General features: G+C 39.7%; 1 protein-coding gene across 1 annotated transcript in view; it reads right to left on the bottom strand.

Moving 5' to 3' along the window:
- Positions 1-25,059, bottom strand: part of LOC140229209 (serine/threonine-protein kinase MRCK alpha-like) — a 123,026-nt gene that overhangs the window by 65,266 nt on the left and 32,701 nt on the right. Inside the window, exons 3-7 of the mRNA XM_072309482.1 lie at positions 23,546-23,637; positions 22,044-22,127; positions 20,052-20,147; positions 18,115-18,357; positions 17,587-17,643 (exon numbers count right to left, since the gene is read on the bottom strand). Coding sequence (XP_072165583.1) covers positions 17,587-17,643; positions 18,115-18,357; positions 20,052-20,147; positions 22,044-22,127; positions 23,546-23,637 — 572 coding nt within the window. The remainder of the gene's footprint in view (positions 1-17,586; positions 17,644-18,114; positions 18,358-20,051; positions 20,148-22,043; positions 22,128-23,545; positions 23,638-25,059) is intronic.

The following is a 25,059-nucleotide window of genomic DNA, read 5'->3' as shown; positions in this document are numbered from 1 at the left end:
CTTTAAAAAAAAAAAAAAATCAAATTATAAATTTAAAGCTTAGATATGCTTGCACATGCCCATCACCAGTACAAGCCAAGTATTGGTTGACTGTGTAAGCTCCCATCTAAATTATAGTCATGCAGATAAAAATCATAGAAATGTGATAAAAACATTATGCTTAACAGCACTAACACAAATATGTGTGCACCGGACTACCATTTTCTATGCTTGTGGGCTGGGGGTGACAGTAAGGAGAATATCTCAAAAGTATTTGGCCATGACAACTTATAGGCAATTACATTTGGACCCAATTGAATTCAATTAAAAATGGGTGGGCATCTAATGTTTGGTATATATAATATCAAAAGTTTAGCATGATTTCAACATTAAGAATGTATTCTCAGATGCTCCTGTGAAGAAGTAGTATTCAAATTCAGACCCAAGACATATGAATGCAACTTTGGAACTTGCCAATTTTGACATGAAGACAAACATCCCTGTTACAATATGCCACAACATTTTTATCCTCCCAATACAAGCAGCTGGATCACTGCACATGAATGTGCACATGTGTGCTGTTGACTCACCAGCTACCTATGCCGTCACTACACATGCGTACAACACCCAGGACAGATACTACACACAGGGTACATGGATGTAACACACGCTAACATTCTTCCACCGCAGATAACAAAGCTTAGTCATCGCATCACGTAGGGCAGGTACTGGGGTGAGTGTGGCCACAGTAAATCAAATGTGCAATAAATGAGATGTCACCAAAGGGAACATCCCTTCTTAATAATGTTACACTGTAATGACATGCCATGTGCTACAGACTGATCCTCGTTTGAGAATGTCAGTAAAAATCTTCCCAGTCCATTCTTCACATACTTGGAGGAGAAAAAAAATAATTATTCTCTTTTAAAAACATAGCAATTTTCACTGATAATAAGAAAACCAAGAGCTCAACTCTTTAAAGTTATCATAATGAAGAAATGCGACTGTTACCTTTATAATATATGTTCCTTTTGAAACTGATTCTATTTGATACAAAAATGGACCATTCTGGCCCTTAATTTCAAGCTCAATATCGCTACTTCTCTACCAGTCGTATATCAAAGTCAGTGCAGCAATCCTCACGCACTGTAGCTCACATAAAGATAGATGTTCTCCCTCTGTCTTCTCATCAATGCATATGTCATACGTAACTCCCCCCCCAAAAAAAAAAAAAAAACCAAAAAAAAACCAAAAAACTAAAGGGCTTATCAAATAATCTTATCCCAGTGCCCACCATCAATTCAAATTAACTCAGTCGGCCTGAAATGCGAGTATGAGACATGTTATCACCATCCTTCTATCATCATTCATCTCCCTCTGCCCCATCTCCTACCCCTCTTCCCACTTCACCTACCATCCCTCACCCCCATCAGGACGGAGAAAGAGGAATCTTTTAACTTCATTAGAGTTAACATCCATGATATATCCATTGGTGGGGGGGGGGAGGGGGAGGGGGGAGGGGATAGCATCTTTGCATCTTTCAGCAAGAGTCCTATGCAAGACAGGCTGGATGTGAGACATGGAGGTATGTTTGCCGACAGGCTCCTCTTTGTCTGGGGCAGGCTCGGCATGGTCGTATCCTCTGACAGGAGGCACGGGGAGCGCATGTGAGGATCAATGTCCAGCGAGCTCAGCAGCATCAGATGGAGTCGGCAGGAGTGGATAATGTGTTTACCTTTGTTGCCATAACTTCTACACTGCTCATATTCTCCTTGTACACAGCTCCATCCTCCTCGACACCTCCCCACCCCCCCCCCCACCCCCGACTTCTTCTCAATATCAAGCTCTCCCCGTTCATCGACATTAAACCCGCATCTCTGCTGTAGCAAATTTCTGCATCAAGTGTAATCAACTGAGTTACTGCCCAGCATGAGATACGTGGGGCAGGATTTTAAGCGATATATACACCCTTTCATGTTTGCTCTTAGCATTCATGAGTGGTCTAGACTACACTGACGGCACGGGGCAATAAAGCTTTTAGAGTCCCCCTTACCATACAGTTGTATGTATAGCATTTTCTTCATCTGATCAACAGCACAAACATTCATACTCCTACAGAGTTACAATATCAACAGTGGAATAGAATTTGAAAGAGCCCTTAAATTTTTTTTTTCTTTTTAATAAAACCCTCTATAATTAATCTTCACTTTTTTTTTTAATAATTCAACAATCTCTTGTCATACATGTACAATGTATCTGCAGAAGTCAGAAAGATCTTACAGCAATGGAGCATGGGTATTTATCAAGAGAAGCAATGGCCTTGTCAAAACACACTAGAATAAGACTTGCCCAAGTGACAAATCAAATTCTGTGATAAAAAGTGATTTTAACATATTCCATATTGCTCAAGAGGAATATTTGAAAGTGTTCCGCATGCTATGAAATAATCTGAGCTATTCCAAATGTCAAAAGATTGTATACAATTGTGTGGTGCTGCTCTGCAGTCTATGAATCTCCAACTAAATGCTGTAAAACCAGAAACTTTTACGAATATGAAACTTTGTGTGCAATTTTGAGAGGAGCCACGATTAGGGAAAGTAAGATGAATGTGACAGTTTTTGTCTACACAATGCATTAAATGGCAGTACAATGCTGTACACCATCATGGCCAGTAATTCCTGCAAGTTTCATGCCACCAAAAAAAAAAAAAGGCTTAATACAAGTTAAGGCCTGCCTTGGAAAAGTATTCATATTGATCGGAAGAATCTTGATCTGTAAACTGGGCATGAACGTCTGCAGAATTGATATCATACAGTTGAGTGAAGTGTTCTTCAAGAATAGCTCGAGATTCTTGAGACAATTCTCAAGTTTCGAGGGCTTGTGAAAGTTCTACCATGCCTTCACAAAACGCACATCCTAAGGACTTCCCATCATCGCCTCGGATTGACTGATTCATTGGACCGAGATTGCAGACAGACACGCTTGGAGATTGACAATGACATTACACAGGGGGGCTTCATCTCAGAGCATGCTCGCAGGGGCTGGTTTATACTCAGGCCCTCTGCAGCAAATTTCACCTACGGCATGGTAACAAGAGACTCTGCACCAGAACATCAATGTATCTGTCTGCGTTGCAGCCTGCAATAAACCAGTCATTGAGTGTGCCACTGCGGACAGCATCATCAAATGGCAGTGCCTGTTTTGAAGACATTGCATGACAGCAGTCAGACTGATCGATGCTCTTTCATAGGCCACTAAAACTGTCAAAAACTCTCAGGGGTGATGGAGACAGTTTGGCAAATTCAAGGCCGCCACTTAAAAAAAAAAAATAGAATGAAAGAAGAGAGACTGGTCCCTTTGACACATGGCATGCATGCACCCACATGGTTAAATCTTGTAATTCAGCCCTCCATTTCACAAGGCATTCTGTGTAAATTGATGATTCACCAATGTGGCTTTTTTTTTTTTTCCAATGTGGCATACTGGTATATCATGCGTGTTTCGCCGACGCCTGCCGGGCAGGTACAGTGAATGCGTTGTGCATGCGAGAAACCAGCTGGCTGCACTGCATTACTCGTGTGCCGTCATGGCGAAGACAATGGCTGCGATTGCTGTCAGTTTTGCCACCATCACTCATCTATAATATGTGGATCAATTTGATGAAATGCATGGAAGCACATTTCACACAAAATAAATCATAACACTTCTAGCGAATCAGTCAGCACATTCATTGCTTTTGCTTATACACAAAAGACTACCAGCTTTATTTTGACATGCACTGTACAGTGTATGGGGGGGGGGGGGTAACCTACAATCAGTACATCCTTGTCTATACATTCAAACAGGGGGGGGGGGGAATTTATAAACAATGGTCTTTCATCTGCCTTTTTCTGAGAATTATTTTAAGCAAACCTTATTTTAATTATAATACCAATACACACACAACAGTTCTTTCACATAATCTGAGAAACAAAATATCATAAAAACTTGCCATTTTTTGACTAAGAAATAAGCTGGAGTTTGATATCAAAAGAAACTTTCCTATCACTTACTGATGTACACTAGAAAACCGGACCCACACAGATTCTAAAAACTATTAGCATTTCACTATAAAACATCAAAGGGACGTTCTCAGTGTGAGGGGGTTACATTGTACAATGTAACACACACCTTTTCTTTCTACACAATATCATTTATACTCGCTCAACAAAAAACCTCATCATCTGCATGGAATATCATATTGAATGATATTATCACAGGAAATACCTTTTATCTTATCACCATTACCATTATCATTATCATCACAATCATTACTATGATTATCTCCTTCAATTACAGATGGTAATGTTCGCCCCAACAGTGTTATCAGCATGGTGATAATTGTTCAAAAATCTCTTTGACAGTGACAGCGTAATTCTCATAATTGTCGTATACTAAAGTGTTTCCTTCATGCATGCATCCGAACAGCAACATCATTGCAGGCTAAGTCAAGCAAAGTTTTACAATTTCTGGAAATGGGCCACCACAATGTCGGCGAATGTCTTCAATGGCTGCCCTTGACCGTAACACTGGATTGATTCCTCCACAGCAGGCACCGACCACAGAGAAGAGAATCGTGTTATGTACAATGTGTATGATGTACAACCTCAAGTATGGTGCAAAGGCCATCATAGCCACAACGACCCACTCAACATTATCGATAGCTTCCTTCTTGGCACTTCTCCATGAATCTAATATCATTTTTTTTTTCCGTTTTCAAGTTTTACACCATGCTATGCCATCCTAATGATTCTGTTAGTCATCGATTGCTCTCAAGAGACCCCCCCCCCACCATCTATCTTTAAATAAAAAAAAAAAAAAAATGAAAAGCATTCGAACTTGATGAGAATAACATATCGCATGACCAAACTCATGTTCCCCTTGTGCGGCACTTGAGGATAATGAAAGGGGCCCCGCATTGTTGCATGTTGTTCACGGGGGCAGGACCGAGATGCAATAATCTATTTCAAGACCCGCTGATTGGGTAATAATCACGGCGATACCAGGGCAAGATACTTTGCATTCCTCCCCTGGCTCTGAGGGGTTTCTCGCCTCTCAGCTTGCTGGGAGACAAAAAGACATATGCTCACTCAAGGAACAAACAAAAATTACTTGGTCAGCCTGCCTCCTTAATTCTTGTCAACCACACTGTATATGAATTAATGCAGCTGTCATTTGTATGACGCACCTCTTGACCCCCGGGAAATGTGCGTCATGGTCGCGTCAAGTACCACCAATTTGATGACGAGTGGTGCCGTCACGGGAGCAAAATGTCCGTCACAATACTGACCCATTATGTGCGTCATAGTCGGTCATTTAACCAGAGTGTGTCAAAAGGTTCGTTAATGGGACCGTCATGTAATTTTGCGAGGCTTCTTGCATGGGGCATGGTATCCCTCCGTAACAGAATAAAACAAACTCGCGATCGCGAGTCGGCCGAATTCACCGGCTCCTGGAAACGCGAAAATGACACAATTTTCAATCAGTTTTATTATAACATACTGATACTCACTTCATTCTCGTATGTCTTCTTTTTCTATCTGATGTCAGACTAAAGGTCTTTTCAGAAAGTTTGAGTACAAATTTGCTCCAAAACCACACTACCAAACACGATTTGTGATTAAAATCATCACATACAGCCCGCGGCATCGCGAAGCTCGCTATCCTTCAATCGCATTCACTGTAGTGTAGCATCGACCGTCGACCGTGGAACCTGCAGCAAAACCACGTGCGTGATGTCGACCATGTGGTACATGTATACATACAGTACACGCGTACATACGTATACAGAAGGCGAGGCATGGCAGAGGCCAGGCCCCAAAACACATACAAACGATTATGGAACTAACATTACTGAGAGTCTATTAAAACCTGCATTAACTTAAAATAGTAAATTCTATTTAAACACTAGCCATATAAACCATGTACCTAACTTGGGTTTAATAAGGTTCGTGTTTAAATAGGCAGGGGCTTCAATCAAGCTGTTTTCGAATCGGGGAAGGGGAGGCGGGAGGTTACGGAAAAAATTACTGTGGCCAGGCCGTAGTTTCGCGAAACTAGATAGTTTGCCATAGCAACGTGTATATGAAAACACGCGTTTCTATGGGATGTCCATGAACTATGGAACGGTTTAGAGAAATTCGAAGTCATTCGAGGTTGAAGTGGTTTTTTCCTACGCATTTTTTTTTTTTTTTTGGTTCATATCTCAAAAATTCGATTTCTTAATTTTTTTCAACTGGTATTTGGGAGTCTTGTAATATATTTAAAATGTTGATGGAAATTTCTGAATACATTCAGAAAGTACGCCTAGGCGCCTACTGTTTGGATAAACGGTAAACATGCAGTCTACGTTCGATACGAAGAAATCATTACGTCTTTCACGAGGAAAAACATACAAAACAAACAACACCTACGAACGAATGTTGATAAACTTTGATAAGTAATAAGCAGTTATCATGAGCGTGAACTGAAATTAATTGTCATGATTTTGTTGTCTAACCAGGTGATGACTGCATCTCATTGAACCTACTCGTAGTGAATTTCTCTGGGCATACGAGACCTTTTAAGTATTTCTGGCTCAGTTGCATTTTTAATTGACTGATTAATCGATCTTTTTTTTTTTTTATTGTTCAGGGAACATAAGATATTCGATCAAGTACATTATATTCGACTGTTTGATGTTTCCTACTATGCGCCAAAAGAAAGGCTATAGAATCACGATATCTTTGCAATGATTCCTTTAATTCAACTAATGAGCTGGTTCTTCGATCGATATTTCCATATTTACACGCTGTTTATTCCAGTGCGCGCATTCTTCCGTCTGGCACGCACCTGGGTGTGGCACCTGCTTTTGTGGAAATTTCCACAAGGGGAGAGGGGTGGAGTGTCAAGTTTCTTCGAGCCGAAGAGACTGCATGTAAAACAATCTCTTCGCTCTAATTTATTGTCATTCGTGCTTTCCCCTTATTCTTTGCTGATATTGAACATTTAGATTTAACTTTACGAAGGTTGGTAGCACGTGGTTCTATTTTGTTGTGAGGTGTATGTAATTTCTTTTTTTTTTTATCATTCTTGGAAAGGAAAAGAAGAGTAAGGGGGAAAGAAGAATAATAGGGAAAGTAAAATGGAACGAACGGCACGTACGCTCAGCATTCACAGTAAGCCGTCTTTTTACACCAGCATAGTTATCATCATCACCATCAGACATCACTCAGACCATTTTAGCCTTTTCCTATCAACATTAAGAAAAATAAATAACAAATACAAAGTATCAACACCTCCCAACAACACAAATATTTAGAAAAGACAACACACGGCACACTACAGCGGCTGGTATCAAACTTCGTCGCTTCGATTCGAAAAAGTATTGCAGCAAAGCGGAAAAATCGCCGTTACGAAAATAGTGCGAGACACTTGAAAGAATTACGTCAAATACTTCAAAGTATAAAGGGAACGGATAAAGTGATATAAAATGGAAGAAATCGTACCAAACGATGTGTGAGAAACGACAGTGGAGAACGGTAAGTTTAGTAGTAGGCTTAGGCCCTAGCAACAGTTTACAGCACCGAAAGCTACGCGAAAATAAGGTGAAAATAAATACACATTGGAAACTCGGTATTGCGACAAGATCTTTAGGATCAAGTCAATAAACGATACAAAACAAAGGAAATCAATTCATTTTGACCGGAAAATAGTTTGTTATAAGTATTCTGTTGTATGAGATCTCCTTTGATAGGCCGAGAAATACATCGAGCTTCCACGATACTCGGGGAAAGACAGTTCGAACGCTTTTCACCTGCACATACTGCAGTGCACATCAATACACGAACAGAAACTCACCTCTTCCTTGCAGAAAAATGATGCAATAACGTTACAAAAAACACACACAACACTCTAAAAATCATTTCATACTTGGGAGGCAAGGGACAAGCGGATGAAGAAGAAGAGAAAAAGAAGCAGACATTGCACAACGGAACGCTTCTACCCCGATTCGAATCGAAACAGGGTACTGGAGTGTAGTAGCAGCTGGCTACAGTGTGCAGCTAAGCTACTATACTAACGCTCCCCAGCCGCCCACACAATCATGGGGATACAGTACCACGGCGATCGAAGTAAACATTCAGGGTCCGTAGGCGACAGGGATTCACGCGGGCGAAGTTCCGTTCGGTGTACACAGTTCGCAGGCAGCGAATTGCGTGAGCGCACACAGAGCTCTGCAGCATTCCAGTCTGGCACGTACTGCGAATAACATGTGCGTCATAAGGGTCAGTCATTTTCACGAAGAGGTGCGTCACCATTTTGACTGGTTAATGCGTCAATGTCTCATAGAGGTGGGTCACTTTTTGTGACGGAGGGTACGTCATGGTACCTAAAAGGTATGACGCACATTGGTACTTTGACGCACCTATCCCGGGGGTCAAGAGGTGCGTCATACAAATGACAGCTGCAAAACCCCTGCCAAAACAATTAAAAAAAAAAGAAAAAGAAAACAAACACCAAAAATCATTTGGCATATGATGACATAAATGGTATCCTGGGGTACCAAATAAAAATCAGCCATTTTGTTGAATTATTTCTTTTTTTTTTAAATGTTGTACCCTAGGTGCCAAAAAGAGGAAATTATTTTGGTGCTGGAGCTAGCGCGCTAGCCACTGCACTGCACTGCACTGAAGCACACGCTAGTGGTATCACAGCATGCATGCATAGTATAACATGCAGTGGCATGGGAATGACTATGTACATGCACACACAGTGCATGCATTTTTCTCTGGCTGTCCTCGAGTGGACGTGAGGTGGCGCTACACAACGCGGTAACCCGTGTTACTACGGTACCCCGGGGTAACGAGTGATGCATCATATGATAAGGGAGTGATGCAAGCCTCCCCTAACAATAATCTAATTCATTGCTGTAATAAACTGTGAGCAGATGCTGCTCTTTTGCAAGCTCTCCAAATAACTTCCCCTCAAGGTGAAGTTCAGTGTGAGAATACAATTTGACCCTGACCTCTGACCTCTGATTTTCATCATGTCATGGCAACATTCACACAGTATAAACTGTTCTGGTGTAGTTGAAGTCCATGCCACATTTGGCCCAGATTCCATCTGATGCTTCTTCCATTTCACAGAGAGTAGGAAAAATTATGAATTTAGATTCAATTCTTAATGCCACTAATCAACATTGGGAGCAGTGATTTAAAAAAAAAAAAAGTTAGAATAATCACATTTGATACATAATTCGGCTTTATCACAAGATACCGTACAATACAAAAAAAAAAACCAAAAACCCCAAACTGCAATAAAGTTGCAAGTTTAAGTAGTTATAACTCATTCACATTTACTGAACCATGGTGATTCAATCACATTACATCCTTCCTGAATTATTGCTTCCAATGATAGATTGACCTTTTATGGGGGCATGACCATATACAATCTATTCATACCATGTTTCAATGACATACCACATATCTGGAAAAGTTCTGAAGTTTTTTTTGTGGCCACAGGAATTGATGATCATCCACCAACATGACTACAGCTAGAACTCTAGTATGATGCCTCTAGCACTACTAAGCCATGATTGCATAATTCACTAAAAACTTTTTTTTTTTTTTTTTTTTTTTTTTTTTAGAAATGAAGATAGTATCACATTTTGTCACTGTGCTCATCTTTAACATTAAATTTGGTTCATGATTCCACAACTGTTACTTCGGACTCACTAATATCTTGTGCATTTAGTATCTGACCAACAAAGAAGCGGGGCAGCGCAGTGGATATTAGATGAGATGAGCGGCTTGACCACCCGCTTTGATGACCAGTCACAGTTAGTCTGCATTTCACAGCATGTGGTCACTAAAAATAATCCTGACTAAACTCCCTCCACTTGCTAATCTCTACACGAAACATCCCGGCCATCCCTGCAAGAAATGCAGCAACGCGTACCGCGGTGTGGCAAGGAGCCACGATGCAAACGCAGCGCAAAAGTTAGTGGTGACACATCGCTTCTCCCTTCTGTCTCCAACAACGGTGCCCTGTTGGACTCAGTTACATAACACAGGATACAGATATTAGCAAAGAGGAGGGTCGGTGTATGTTCTACTTTGCGCATATCTCTTGATGGACTGGCGACCCTGAAGTCAAGGGGGGGGGGGCGGAACAAAAAGACAGGACATCAGTGTTCACTGTGAACAACTAAAATCAACTGGGGGGAGGGGGAACTAGCATATAGAGAACAGTAAAGAAAAAAAATGTTGACCTGAGGATCAGTAAATTACACAGATTAAACAAATAGGTCACAGAGAATGGCAACATTGAAATCTCAGGACATTTTAATACAAGCCAGTCCTGAAAGCTTGCCTGCATCAAAACGGTGCTGGGTTTTATAATGCAATCATGAATTTATACTAAAAAATTATGTGCGCAAGTCATGCTTTACATCCAATCCCCTTACAAAGGCCTGATAAGACAGAGAATGAATTGGAGTACAGGAAAAGAAGATTTTGTTTGTGTTGTCGCTTCTTGTAACTATAGAAACTGATGATTCCATATTCTTCATATTTTGATTTGTAAATCACGTTTTTAGTACATTGTCTCATGGCAGAATATGCCATTATATCATGCAGCAATGTGTGTGTGTGTGTGTGTGTGTGTGTGTGTGTAAGTGCATTATGAATTTAGATTTAAACAAGGAAAAGTAGAAATTACGCGGTGCGTAATATATGTCCCCGCCGGAAGTAGCATTTTGTAACAAAATGTGCAATATAGGTAAAAAATCAAGGTCAAAGGTCAAAGAAGTCAAAGGTCAAAATTCTGTGTAGAAGTTTTGAAGCCCTCACCTAGTGCCATCACATAAAGCAAATGGAATCGAAATTGGGTTAGAAATGGCGAAGGAGTAGCATTTTGTAGCCAATGTACAACATAGGTCAAAAATCAAGGTCAAAGGTCAAAGAAGACAAAGGTCAAAATTCTGTGTAGAAATTTTGAAGCCCTCACCTAGTGCTATCACATAAAGCAAACGGAATCGAAATCGGGTTAGAAATGGCGAAGGAGTAGCATTCTGTAGCAAAATGCACAATATAGGTAAAAAATCAAGGTCAAAGGTCAAAATTCTGTGTAGAAGTTTTGAAGCCCTCAACTAGTGCCATCATATAAAGCAAACGGAATCGAAATCGGGTTAGAAATGGCGAAGGAGTAGCATTTTGTAGCAAAATGTACAATATAGGTAAAAAATCAAGGTCAAAGGTCAAAGAAGTTAAAGGTCAAAATTCTGTGTATAAGTTTTGAAGCCCTCACCTAGTGCCATCACATAAAGCAAACAGAATCGAAATCGGGTTAGAAATGGCGAAGGAGTAGCATTTTGTAGCAAAATGTACATTATAGGTCAAAGGTCAAGGTCAAAGGTCACAACTGAAATTCTGTGTAGAAGTTTTAAAGCTCCCATGTAGTGCTATCATATAAAGCAAACAGAATCAAAATTGGCTCATAAATGACAGAGAAGTAGCAAATTGAACATTTTGATCACACACGGACGCACACACGGACGGACGGACGCACGGACGCACGGACGGACGCACGGACACACACACGTACAGAGCCCGTTTCATAGTCCCCTGCTCGAACTCGTTCGGCGGGGACAACAAAATGCAGAAAAATAACCAAAAACATAACATTGGCTACTGCCAATTAATGGCAAAATCTGCACATAAATATAAATGCTACTTGAAAACATGATAATAACGAGTAATATGATGTGCAATGTTAAAATGCCTCTGGTGCATCTCACTTGTGTCATACAGACAGCCAATTTCCTTGTTAGGAAGGAGTAATATTTCAAAGGACAGAAACTGCAGTGCTGGATATTATACCTGTCCCACCGGATATACACTGTATGGTTGCATACCATGAAAATGTGCATTTGAAAAACTACCACCTATGAATAAAGGCAATCTGTAGTGTCCTTAATTCTGAGGTCATGCCCTTAATTCTGCTGCAACCTATACTAGTAGCCTCCTATAGTTCTTTCTTTATACATGTATATCCATTGCAGGTAGACCACTTAATACATATTTGCAGACAATGTTTAGCCTCGCATACTTTTGTATCCACATGCTTCTTTGCTTGCATGCTCCAACACCCACCGGTATGTCTTGGCATGTGTCCTGGTACTGGCCAAAACAGGCCATTTCATACCAACACTTGCCATGAGGGGAGAGGGGTGGCTAGGGACTGGTCCTCATACAGCTACCCTGTAGGGTTACACACGGTCAACAATGGCTGGATTCTCACTCCAGTGCCGACTCCACTGACCACTCATCTCTCTGGGCACAACACTGAGTAAAAGGAGGAGGAGGTAGCTTCATTGTACAGCAACATTCCTACATCACTGATGCTTCCAAGTCATCTGTAGAGGATAGTAACCCAGGTAGAACTATTCTTTCTTGGGGTCTAGGGCAATTACACCGGACCCTTCCCCTAACCCTAACCCAAACTCTATACCCTATTCCTGACTCTAATCTTTCACTAGTTACGTTCAGACGGCAGGCCCTAACCTCAAGGTTAGGAAAGCTCGAGGTTTAGCTCTTGCCCCCTAACTATGACGTGTGTCCACACGACGAATCTTAACCTTGAGGTTACGAAACCTCGAGGTAAAGCTTCTGCCCCCCCCCCCCCCTTAACTACGAGTGGGTCCCACTCGATGTTAAAACCACAAAACCAGAAGTTTCAGCCCACACTGCTAACAAGACGTCTACTTATTCTTTAGTCCAACCCTGTCGGACTTGCTTACAGGTACTCTTGTTCTCTGTCATGGTATGCAGAGATAGCACTGCACTGATGACTTTATGCCTTTATGAAGATATTCGTCGAAAACTTTTTTTTAGCGTCGGAGAAGAATATAGAATACAGTAGCGAGTTTGACGTGTTCAGTTTCAGAGATCAAGCGCATGGGAAGAAAAGATGATGTTGTTGTGTCGTGCGTCACAGGTTTTTCACGTGTAGTGTATTTGTGGTGTACGTTTGGGAGGTTGACCCGGAAGCAGAGGGAAATTGTGGGGGCTGGAGTTTACGGCGAGGTCACTCTTAACTTCGAGTTCGTTCTTTTTTGTGTCCACACAGTGCTTAACTACGAGTGGGGACCCCCCGCGGCTCGTGGTTAGAGCGCTAACCATAAGATTTCTCGTGGCTCAAAACATCGAGCAAACCTCGAGGTTTGCTAACTACGAGTGCGTCTTCATGGTCCCTAACTACAAGCTCTAACCTCGAAGTTTCCTAACTTTGAGGTTAAGGGCTCCCGTCTGAACGTAACTACTCTAACCTTATCACTAACCAGTATTTATTTTGTGGGGGGGGAGGGGTAATTGCCCTGATACGCTTCCTTGATAAGAGCATTCTCTCATCTTTAACATTTTACACAGCAGAGCAGAAAGTCACTGGCTGACAGGGGTTTCCAAACAAACTAATGCAGCATGTAATTTACAATTTTGTTTTTAATGTATTCAGTGGTGTAATTCATCCCAAACATGTCATTACACTGATAGGCAGCTTTCTTGCATGCAGCTTTTCAACACTGATTTGAACAAACTCTCGTCTATAAAAACCATGATCAAAATTGGCTAAGTCTGATTTAAGTTTAGATACAGACAGACCACTTCTGGGAAAAACTGCCTAAATACTCTGTTTTCTTGTGATACACAGCTTCCTAATCCTATACATTTGCTCATAAGGGCACCCGAATTCATGCACTCTGTTATATTGGAGACTTGTAACATACGGTCAACTGATCAGCAATAATAGATATGATTCGTTATTATCATTATTAGAGCAGTGTAGGAGAGCAGTCCAACAGCCAGCTAAATATCTTTTAGAATTTTTTGAATATGATGCAAACAATCTTTGAGAAATCACATGACAACATAAATCAAACTGACCACAGGTTCTGAACAGGGAGAAGTCAAACATTCCCATATTGCACAGGCAGCAATTCAAACACCCTTCCCTCTAAGAATGCATTTCACAGTGTAACTGACAATATCTTCCAGGAAATAAAAATATCAAAGAGTACAATAGGATGCAATTGGACACTCCTCGGCACAGCTGTGGTAGACTAGCCACTGCTATATGATCTGCGGAGAGAAGAATTTCTGCTGGTACACGAATGGCTGACACAGCATAGACAAATGCAAGCTGAGCTGGTGCAAATGAATCTAGCTTCTATCAATCTGCTGCAGCCCATAGCACGGATTGCATATCAAGTGACAGTAATGACCACAGGTCACACATTTGGTCAAGATCTCATGATGCAACTGGCGACTTTGAGCCTTATGTGCACTATTCCACAGACATGCTTCGTGTTTCTTAGATGAGCAGTTTATTTCAACACAAACTATCATCAATCTATCTTTCAATAATTTGTGGGCCTTCATCAGACTTTCTACAGCAAGATGATGGTTACATGTTAGATGGAGTACAGTTATCAAATCTCTATGCTTAGGTACCTATGCAGAAAGAACTGCCTAAGTCCATGCACTAATTATAAAATGCACTGTTTTCAACATGTGCACAACCATTCCACACTTAGGCAGCAAGTACACATGTACACAATTGTGAGATTACAATTCCTGCAAAAAAGGAAGAAGAAAAGAAATACATCAATTTGAAAGATTAAGAAAGTTTAGAGGATGTTTCTTGCCCAAGTATCACCAATTTTTGACAACTGGGTCTCTTAGCCACATTGTGTCACTTTGATTCAGCTGTCAGACTAAGAATCCTGATAGAGATTGCACATTATGAATCCACACAGCTGAAGTTTGTTCATTCACCACTTTTTATGCCATTTCAAAACAGGAACTTCACGGCTTATAAATATGTGCAAACATGGTCAAGGTACCACTCGAAATCTGACAATTCACTTTTTTTTTGGGGGGGGGGGGGAGTAGGGCGAGTGAAAAAAAAGCCTGAAAAGCTTTCCATTAGCAATAATTACCATCTGTAAATTTTGACAAACGATGCCTGACTTTTGGGATGTAGATCCATTATCATACAGCATCATAGAGTGAATACGGCCAAATGGTGGTTCGGGGTGAATACTAGTAATTCTAACATGGGTACCATTCTGGAAGCTTTGAAAATAGAGGAGATGATGGCGAAACGTATCAAGTCAATGTGTTATCACAGCACTACCCATAAAATCACCTAAAACAAAACAAAAAAAAATGAACAAAATTTGTCTTCTTTGTTTGTTTGTTTTTTAATCTACCTCCGAACCCACTTCCAGCTGGCATATTGTGTTATGTGTATTCCACATTACTTGCCGGAACAGGATTTGCTATCATGCAACTCACATGGTAAAGCCCCTGTATGGACTAAACCCTCTCTATCACGTACGTGTACAGTGTACATGAGAGTCATGGCTTTACTGTGTGGGTTAATGTATGTTCTATAGAAGGCAAAAGGTGAGGAACATACAGGATGTTTAGTTTCATTAAGGCCCCGTTGTTTACAGTCTCATTTTCCACCTGTACAGACACAACTTGGGTCCGTGACAAGGAGAGCAGCCACATTTGAAACCCCTCGGTATTGTGCGAGTGCAGTGAACGTGAAAGAACTGAGACGCACTGTGTCGAGGATGGTCAACCTGCCGGTCTGTACGTGCACATTCCTCGCCTGTACATATTTCTCCACAATGGCAAATTCCAGATACTTTTATAGAGTGTGCTCGACAGGCATGGCACAATGTGTGTCCTAGTTCACTGGAGGGTAAACTCCTCCCACTTAGAATTATAGACTGACAATAACACAAGAATTCATTTCCAGTAGACTGAATTTTCTCATCCTATTTACAATGCCGTTTGATACATTTTTCTTCAGAAGGTAGTGTAATAAACTTCCCATCACGCCCCTCAACACTGAGCATGTCAACACCACATACAAAATCATTTCTACAAATCAGGAACTACAGATGTCAAATTTGGATTTCACATCACAGAAATGACTTATTTATCTCCATACATCATGCAGTATCAATCCATACACTGAGCAGGATGCCAACCATACTTTTGTCATACGACATGACCTCTCAACTGCACGTACACTGTAATATTACATCCATACACCAGGCAGAAGAAATTCAGACTCAAATTTAGTTAAGCGAGCACATATACATACACACACACACACACATACACAAGAAAAAGAAGATATTTGTGTGGTAATGTTATAAACATTGAAATATTTGCTTCTTTTCTGTTTCACCTGGCTTCTAATGGGAATATCAATTACAGACAGTGAATGGCATGAAGATGATTTAAAGGGATCGTACAGTTTTGGTTGAGACCTAATTTCATGTTTCTAACATTTTTTGGTGGGATAATGAGAAACCTCTTATGAAATATGAAAGAGCATGTAATTCTATGAGCAATTCAACGTTAATTTGATGGAAATTGGTTTTGAAAAGGCTGAGATATCCAAAAACGAGCAATTCTAGTAGGTGTGGGACCCACACTTTATTACAATCGCTTTGTTTTACTTTGTTTTTGGATTGGTCATTTAGTTGGCTCTTCCAGACCCGGGCTGCCCAACCTGGTGCACCCTTACCACTCCAGTGTATGTTCTGATTTCGAAAAATGTAATATGATATTTGTGATTGAAAGCCGAATAAAATAATAATAATAAAAATAATAATAATAATAATAATAATAATAATGTTTCAGTCATTCCAAACCCGATTTTCATCAAATAAACTTTGAATTCCTCTTAAAATTGTATGCTCTGTACTATATCATAAGTGTTTTCTTGGTATCTCGCAAAAAGTTAAAAGCCCAATTCTCATCTCCACCAATACTGTACCATCCCTTTAATAACCTCCTTGTGTTATACATTGACAAAGGACATACAAATGTCACAAACACATACAATATCACCACACAAAGTTGTGATGCCAATTCCGCATTTCAGTGCACCATCTTGGCAGCATTATCTGTCCACACTGTACAGTGTAAATTTGCTGACTAGATATAATACCCTCTTTTGTGTATAAATAACAGACCATCTCTAGAAATTTGTCTGAACAGCTGTGTAGATCTTAAGACAGACATGATATTTCATTGACAAGGTTGTGCATGGATTGTATGTGAATCTTACGACATTTTCCCTCCAACTACATTATTTTGCTGCAAAGTATTCCTCGTAGCCTTGCCTCTTAATCCACAGATTCACTTTTCATTAATGCATTTTCATTAGGCGCATAGTGCAGTAATCATGTCAAGCAACTTTGCCATTTCTGACAGCCCCTGTGACAAGTTTTAGTTTTATGCTATTATGATAGAAAATTCTTGTTTCTGTCGTGATATATAAGCAATTCGTTTTTGTTTTTAATTATTTTGCAAAGGGGAACAAAAATCCACTGCCGTATCTACATAAGATGTTTTCATGTATAATGTCTTTGAATATATCATTGTATACTTGATGTATAACTGCACTGAAGTTACATGTTTTTGCTCTTAGTGATTACAGTCAGTGATATGATATAGTCAACAAACTTTCATTGCATGCTGTCTATGAAAGAAATCATCTACTCACCCTCAGGATTTCAGGTGATATGTAATCAGGTGTTCCTACAGCCACATTGGACATAACCTGGAAATCCAAACAAGCATTGAAATGACAGATCTATGTGAATGCAAACACCAATAATTGACACAGATACTAGCAATCACTCTATACATGAGATAGCTCAATCATCTTTACGAGCAGAATATTTTGACATCTTTCCTGTTCTAAGGTCTGTAGGATGACACTCATACACCATAGATATACCTACATGTTATCTCCAATTAAGGATGTGTACATGGGTATGTAATGTTTACATACAAGCCCTCATGTTGCATACCTGTCATAACATGACTATGTGCCCCCAAATTTATCAGACTTCCTGCTTTTCAGCTGTCATGTTCAGTGTTCCATTCTTAAACAGCACGAAGAAACACATGGTTTCATCATACTAGAGCAAGTCCCCCCCCCCCCCCCTTCCAAGCAAGAATACAACAGTGATTATCAGAAGAAGTAGAGGCAAGTTAGCAAACATCATTTGAGAAATGTCACACTCACTGTGTTATCGTCGAGCATTTTCAGGCATGAGCCAAAGTCTGCCAGTCGTATGTGGCCATGTTTGTCCAGGAGCACGTTGTCGGGTTTGATGTCGCGATGAACGTAGCGTAGCCTGTGTACCGAGTCTATGGCCAGGACCATCTCGGCGATGTAGAATCGGGCCATGTCCTCCGGTAAGCGATCGTCAAACTTACTGATGAGTGTGAGGAGATCACCGCCACTGTAGTAGTCCATGACCAAGTACTAGATTAAATATCCATCAAGAAAAACAAACAAACAAACAAAACAGATATGTTAAGTATCTAGCTCGTTCTATAATTTTCCCCTCATCATGTAAAATGAAGAGCCATTTCTGGATAACAGCCCTTAACAGCAATGAGTACAGACACATCTCTTGTGATATATTTGCCCTTGCATCATTATTTCAAAGCATTTAATCATGGTCAATTGATGACTATTAAAGTGCAATATGTCAATACAAACCCATCAAAAGGCATGTATGAGTTTTTAAATGTAATTGAAGTGAAACTTGAAACTTTCACTGAGGGGTCTCATTACTTCCATGAGAAGTGCAAAAGTATTTGGGTGAAGGTTCACATATCATCATGCATGTAAGGTAAGAATATGATGAAATTTATACTGCTTTTTACTTTGTAGTATATCAATCGCTGTTTTTTTTTTTTTTTTGGTTTTTTTGAAGCAATAAAAACACTCTCCCATCATCAACACTGAGTACTTATGAATACTGGGTAACTGCAACGGCAGATATTCATTGTTTTTTGCAGCATTCATTAGCACTTCTAGTGCAGTTTCTATGTGTCACTTCAACTAATATGTTACTAGAGCACACAGTTTGCATACTATAATAGAGCAGTGCCGCACCGGGTCTTGGAATACACAGTTTGCCTACTGTGTGACAACACTGCATTGGGTCTTTGTTATTTCCCCCTTTAAAGCCCCTTGCTAACATTTGCAGATGAAAAAAAAAAAAACGAACAAACCCACAAACATTCTAACATGTGAGTTGGGGATAAGAATAGCCTACATGAAAATGTTAATCAGTATAATCTAGTAAGTATTTTTAAACATACAAAATGTGCACAATACTGTATACGCCATATATTTTGCAAGTCTAAATTTTCACGAATCGAGACTTCCAACGATTTCGCGAGTGGTTAAATTCACACTCATGGAGTCCTGTACTGAACGGAGAAACGTGTACGCGTACGTCACATTCATATCAGGATTAGAGTCAATATTTTCACATATTTTAAATTTCACGAAAAGCAGCTGACTCGCGAAATTCGTGAAAATAAAAACCACACAAAATATTCAGCGTATACAGTAGGTTTACTAAAAACTGTTTCTAGAATAAACCGTCACCATGACGGTTAGCTGAGAAAATTAGTGATATCTCCATATATTTGTGGCTTTATTGAAAAATTTTTGTACAGTAGGGTATTTTGTGATACATCTGAACTATCTATATGTATCAAATATTTTATTCACTGCTCCCAATGTAAACAGTGGCTTTCAAAAGATGGTACAGTATTGGTGGAGATGAGAATAGGGCTTTTAACTTTTTGCGAGATACCAAGAAAACGCTTATAAATTAGTACAGAGCATACCATTTTAAGAGGAACTCATTATTTGATGAAAATCGGGTTTAGAATGACTGAAACATCAAAAAACAAAGTAAAACAAAGCAATCATAATAAAGTGTGGGTCCCACACTTACCAGAATTGCTCTGTTTTGGATATCTCAGCCATTTCAAAACCAATTTTCATCAAATAAACGTTGAATGCCTCATGGAATTACATGCTCTTTCATATTTCATAAGAGGTTTCTCAATATCTCACCAAAAAATGTTAGAAACCTGAAATTAGGTCTCAACCAAAAGCTATACGATCCCTTTAAGCTTAGGGACAGAACTCACCAAGAAATCATCGTCCTGGAAAGCATAGTGGAGATTGGTGATCCACCTGCTGTCTCCGTGGACCAGGACATCACGTTCCTCAACAAAACACGCCGTCTGTGGCACAGGGGGAGGGGGAGGGAGAGAGAGAGAGAGAGAGTGGGTGAAATGAGGGTAGGGCACTATCCGTGTTTGTTGCTGTTGTTCACACTGAGTGCATATGAAGCTTTCGTTTAATAGTGATGATGACATTTCTGCTTTGATTCCTTCAGATGGATGCAGCGACCAAGCTCGCTGCGGGGGAAGGAGACCTACATCCACCACAAAATGCTCTCAGCTTCACACTTTGGCGAGGGAAAAGTGGGTGGGAGGTCGTGAAGCAAAGGCATCACAGTGCGCTAAAATATCTGCTATAGAGGCATGACAGAATTGATTAGTCTTAAGTTCTCTAGTCCAGAGCAAGGTAAAGACTGCTAGTTCCGTGCATCCATGTATCAATGTCATGATGATACTGGCATTCAAGTACATCACCTACTGTAAAAGTGGAAATTTTCGCGGTGTTGAAATTTTCGCATTTATCGCGCAACCAGAAACTAGCGCGAAAATAAAAGCACACAAATATTTTTGATTGCCATATGTTCCCGTACTTACTGTCTTGATTCCGCGGAATTTAAAGGGAAGGTAAACCCAAAGAGCAATGTGGATTGAGTGAAAGCAGCAACATTAGTAGAACACATCAGTGAAAGTTTGAGAAAAATCGGACAATCGATGCAAAAGTTATGAATTTTTAAAGTTTTGGTGTTGGAACCGCTGGATGAGGAGACTACTAGAGGATATGACGTATGAGAGGACAACAATACAAAGAAAATATAAAGGATATTCAACAAAAATTCACTTTTCTAGAATTATGAAAGAGCAGTGGACCAACCGCTTTCAGAAAGCAGGGGGAATAATTGCTACCCTTAACATATGTCAATATCAAGTTGATGGAATTTGTCATTTTCATGAAAAATGGATTTTTGTAGTATTTTCTTTATATTTTCTTGATATTGTAGTCCACTCATACGTCATAACCTCTAGTAGTCTCCTCATCCAGCGGTTCCAACATCAAAACTTTAAAAATTCATAACTTTTGCATCGATTGTCCGATTTTCTTTAAACTTTCACTGATGTGTTCTACTAATGTTGCTGCTTTCACTCAATCCACATTGTTTTTGGGGTTTATCTTCCCTTTAAAACATGCGAAACTCTTCTTACTGGGCCGAGCGCGAAAAATTAACCATGCGAAAATATCCACTTTTACGGTACTGGGAACACCTCTATGTGTAGTTTTGCTTTTCATGAAATGAGATTTTAAATCATTCCTTTCACAGATAAGTACTCGAGGTGCTTTCGCATTAAACATACAAGGACAGAAACATGTGAATTCAGAGTCAGAGTACAGTGAATGCATGTTTGCACGAAAGTCATGACAATTACAAAGGAACTAATTCTTATCATATATTTTGAAAATATGTCAATCCAATAAATGTATTGATGCACAGGATGTTTCTTTCCCCAAAACACATTAACACATCCACACACACACACACACACACACACACATGCACATATGTCTCAGTCAACAAAATGGTATCAACATTATCAGTAAATGTCTGCCCCCAGTGGTTCATCGCTACATAGCTTGAAGACCAATTTTCAAACCCTGGCTATTTTGGTCTGCAATGTCAGGCTTTCTTTCTCTCACACTTTTGCTTTTGTCGTTTTTGTAGCTGAGGCTGGACACATGTGCAATCTACACCAGGCTATGTATGGCAGCTCGTAAATATCGTGCCTTGTATTGATTTCTTGTGTTTTTTTACAGCATCCATTCTCTCACTGCAAAGGGAAGAAATCTTGTCTTTGGGCAGGTGCACCGGTTACCGGCACACCCTAACACGTAAATGCCAGGGCATACATTAGCGTCTATGCCGCGATTCTCCCCCCAGCCAGCCGTGCTGGGATGACCCTCACCTCCGCTCTCTTCAGCATCTCCCATTTGTTGAGCAGTTTCATGGCGTACACATCGTCTGTGTTCCTCAGCTTCACCACAGCCACCTATGGGGAAGAGAGAGAAAGAGATTACATTCAAAACGTAGTTATGACATGTGACCAAAACAGGCTAATCAGGTCATACATCACTAATTTTTTCCTCAGGGGGGAAACAAAGCCACAGAAGGGCCATAATCAAATGGACGGTTCCTTGACATTTGAGAATTTAGAACCAACTCCAGAGGGGGCACAGAGATGAAATTCTGTTATTACACGTTTGGCGTATTCAGCAAGTGTGTAAATTGAATAAGGGATGGCCTACCTCTCTCCCCATACCCAGCTATTCTGATAATTCAACAAAAGTTCATTATGCACAGTATAGCAGCTGCTCACAAGCAAGGCTGTTTGGTCGTCATTGTAATCATCTGGTTAAGGGCACAAGGGCACTGTTAAAGTTTAATACACCCACAATAAATCTTCACAAAATACGATGATATATTGCAAAGACTTTCATCATTATAAGGCATTGCACAACTTAATTTCAAATCCAGTTTTAAATCAATATAAATCAATGTCATACCACATTTTGGGGTAACATCACAAATCTACACAAAAACTGCTACCTTGCCTTTATTTCATAATGGTCTTACAGAAAAAAACCAAACAAACCCAAAAGCATGTCTGTGCATGTGAAAGCAATCTTGTGTAAATATTGCATTGGGACCATCATTTTCATCATGAAATAGGTGATATTTTACCTCAACACAAAGTTAATTTGCTCGTTAATCACATCACATGTCATGCTCCAAGGAAAGTAGGAACGTTATACACAATGCTGAATGATTAATTGAAAAAAAAATTAAATTAAATAAAAAAAAAATCTGGATAAATTCTTGTTAGGTTCTCTGCATTTCTTTAACATTACCTACTGTGGCATTACGGCTTATCAAAATGCCTTCCCTGCAGAAGGAAAGCCTAGCTACATGTACAGTCTGACCTCTCCTATCCGGCCTCCCTTTGTGGGGATCTATCTATTATCCAGATACGATCTCGGCGTGAATTTTTTTTTTTTTTTTCAAATCTAATAATTACATGGGGAAAGGGATTTCAAATTTAAACAAAATTCCTACTCAAACTCGTATTTATGAATTACATATTATTCCAACCATAATTAACATACATTCACATCAAAAATTTAGACATCTAAATAATATACATTCAGACATTCACCTCCCCCTGGAATAGCTTACATTGTACAGTGCACATGTTTAGCTACACTGTACCATTGGGTAGGCAGCTATGTGTACTAAACATCCAGTCTTCCATATCCGGCCAGATCCCTTAACCGGATGATCACCGGTCCCGACATGTCCGGATAGGAGAGGTTGGACTGTATGTAGCTTGTGTTTTTAATAACATCCAAGTGAGCTAGTATCTTTTTCATACATGCCTGAGCTATGAACAAGTCAAAGTAGCTGTTTTACCTCTCCAAAAGCACCTCTTCCTATGATCTTGAGTGTTTCGAAATCCTCTCGATGTAGTCTCAGTTCCTTTACTCTGTGTACTGGTTTTTTAGCTGAAAGAACAATTGAAACATATCCATATTATTAAAAAAAAAAAATAAATGAAATAATTAATATTATAAAGCTGTGATTGATATACCATAATTCTACTGAATTAGGACAAGATAATGCACATATAAATGATAATATCAAATGGCAAACATCTACTGTGCCATCTTTCCCAATTTTCAGAAAATCTCACGAAAGATTGAAATTACATCTGTTATTTAATAAACTTTTTATCTTCTAAAGATCTTGTCAGATGGTGCATTTTTTTTAAAGAAAATATTGACCAGCTGTCATTGGTAGTTAGTGTATATTTTTCTTTATGTCACAATAAAGAAAGTTAACAAGATATGGCTATGGATAGAGATTAGATTTACATGGAAACTGCTGTTATTTGAGTGTTTCAATGGCCCTAAATGTTCTTCCCTTGGAATCTTTCTCTCACCCTGTTTTGTACATGGAAACTCTTGACTTCAAATATTTTAATGACACTGTCTATACTTGAATTTTTCTGACAGTTTTCTTTTAAAAGTCTCTTGAAGGTTCAACATTTCCATGTAAACCTTCATGAGAAAACTACATTGTACAGTGGTGCAGACCTGTTTTTATCTTTTATCATGAATTTCTTGTTGTTGTTGTTTATATGAATGCAGATTGTAGAATGCACCCTCCACTGAGACTCGTTTCAAAAGTGTCACCTGGCAGGTTCACTTATACAACTTCATTGAAAAAGATGGTTTACATGTTTTCATTTAAACAGCATGAACTCTGATTTACAACACTCTTAAAGCAGCAGCATCTTCCCAAGAATCTAACAGTAAACAGTACCATGATAATTTTTTACCCATATACACACAAATTTGCTACACAATAGTGCACATGTCTGTGTATACTGAGAGGTGCACTTGTCATATCCTGTATACATAACACTACAATAATATTGACATGCACTCGCCTCTCCTGTGTGTGTTTCTCCCCTAATGCATTAGCTTTGGGGGGAACACCAGAGCCGGCGAGCACAGTTCGCAGCCTGTGCAACATTCACACCTATGGCTGCTGATGCTCAATACAATATTCCATGCTGCAGCCCGCAAAAAGAAAAGGAAAACTTAAACAAATAAAACCACAACAGGAGACCTTGAATGACTCAGTGTTGGTCCTCTCCAGATTGCCGTGTATTCATTCATTTATGCACTGCCACAGCCCTCGGAAGAAGTGGCACTTTTCACGGACAGGGGGAAATGAACGCTCTATACAGAAAAGTTCTCTTTTCTTTTCTTCCCATCCCCTTTCTTTCTTTTTCTGTTCTTTTTTTTTTTTTTAAGTGAGTCAATACCTCAACATAGAGAGGGGAGGAGAAAAAAAATAACAGACCACCACTGCACCCATTCATTGTGATGCTAATTTCCAGGTCAGTCGTTCAGGGGTAT

The sequence above is a fragment of the Diadema setosum genome, chromosome 1, assembly GCF_964275005.1.
Source record: "Diadema setosum chromosome 1, eeDiaSeto1, whole genome shotgun sequence".
Classification (NCBI taxonomy): Eukaryota; Metazoa; Echinodermata; class Echinoidea; order Diadematoida; family Diadematidae; genus Diadema; species Diadema setosum.
The sequence above is the reverse complement of the archived record's forward strand: the minus strand, read 5'-3'. Positions and strand labels throughout refer to the sequence as shown.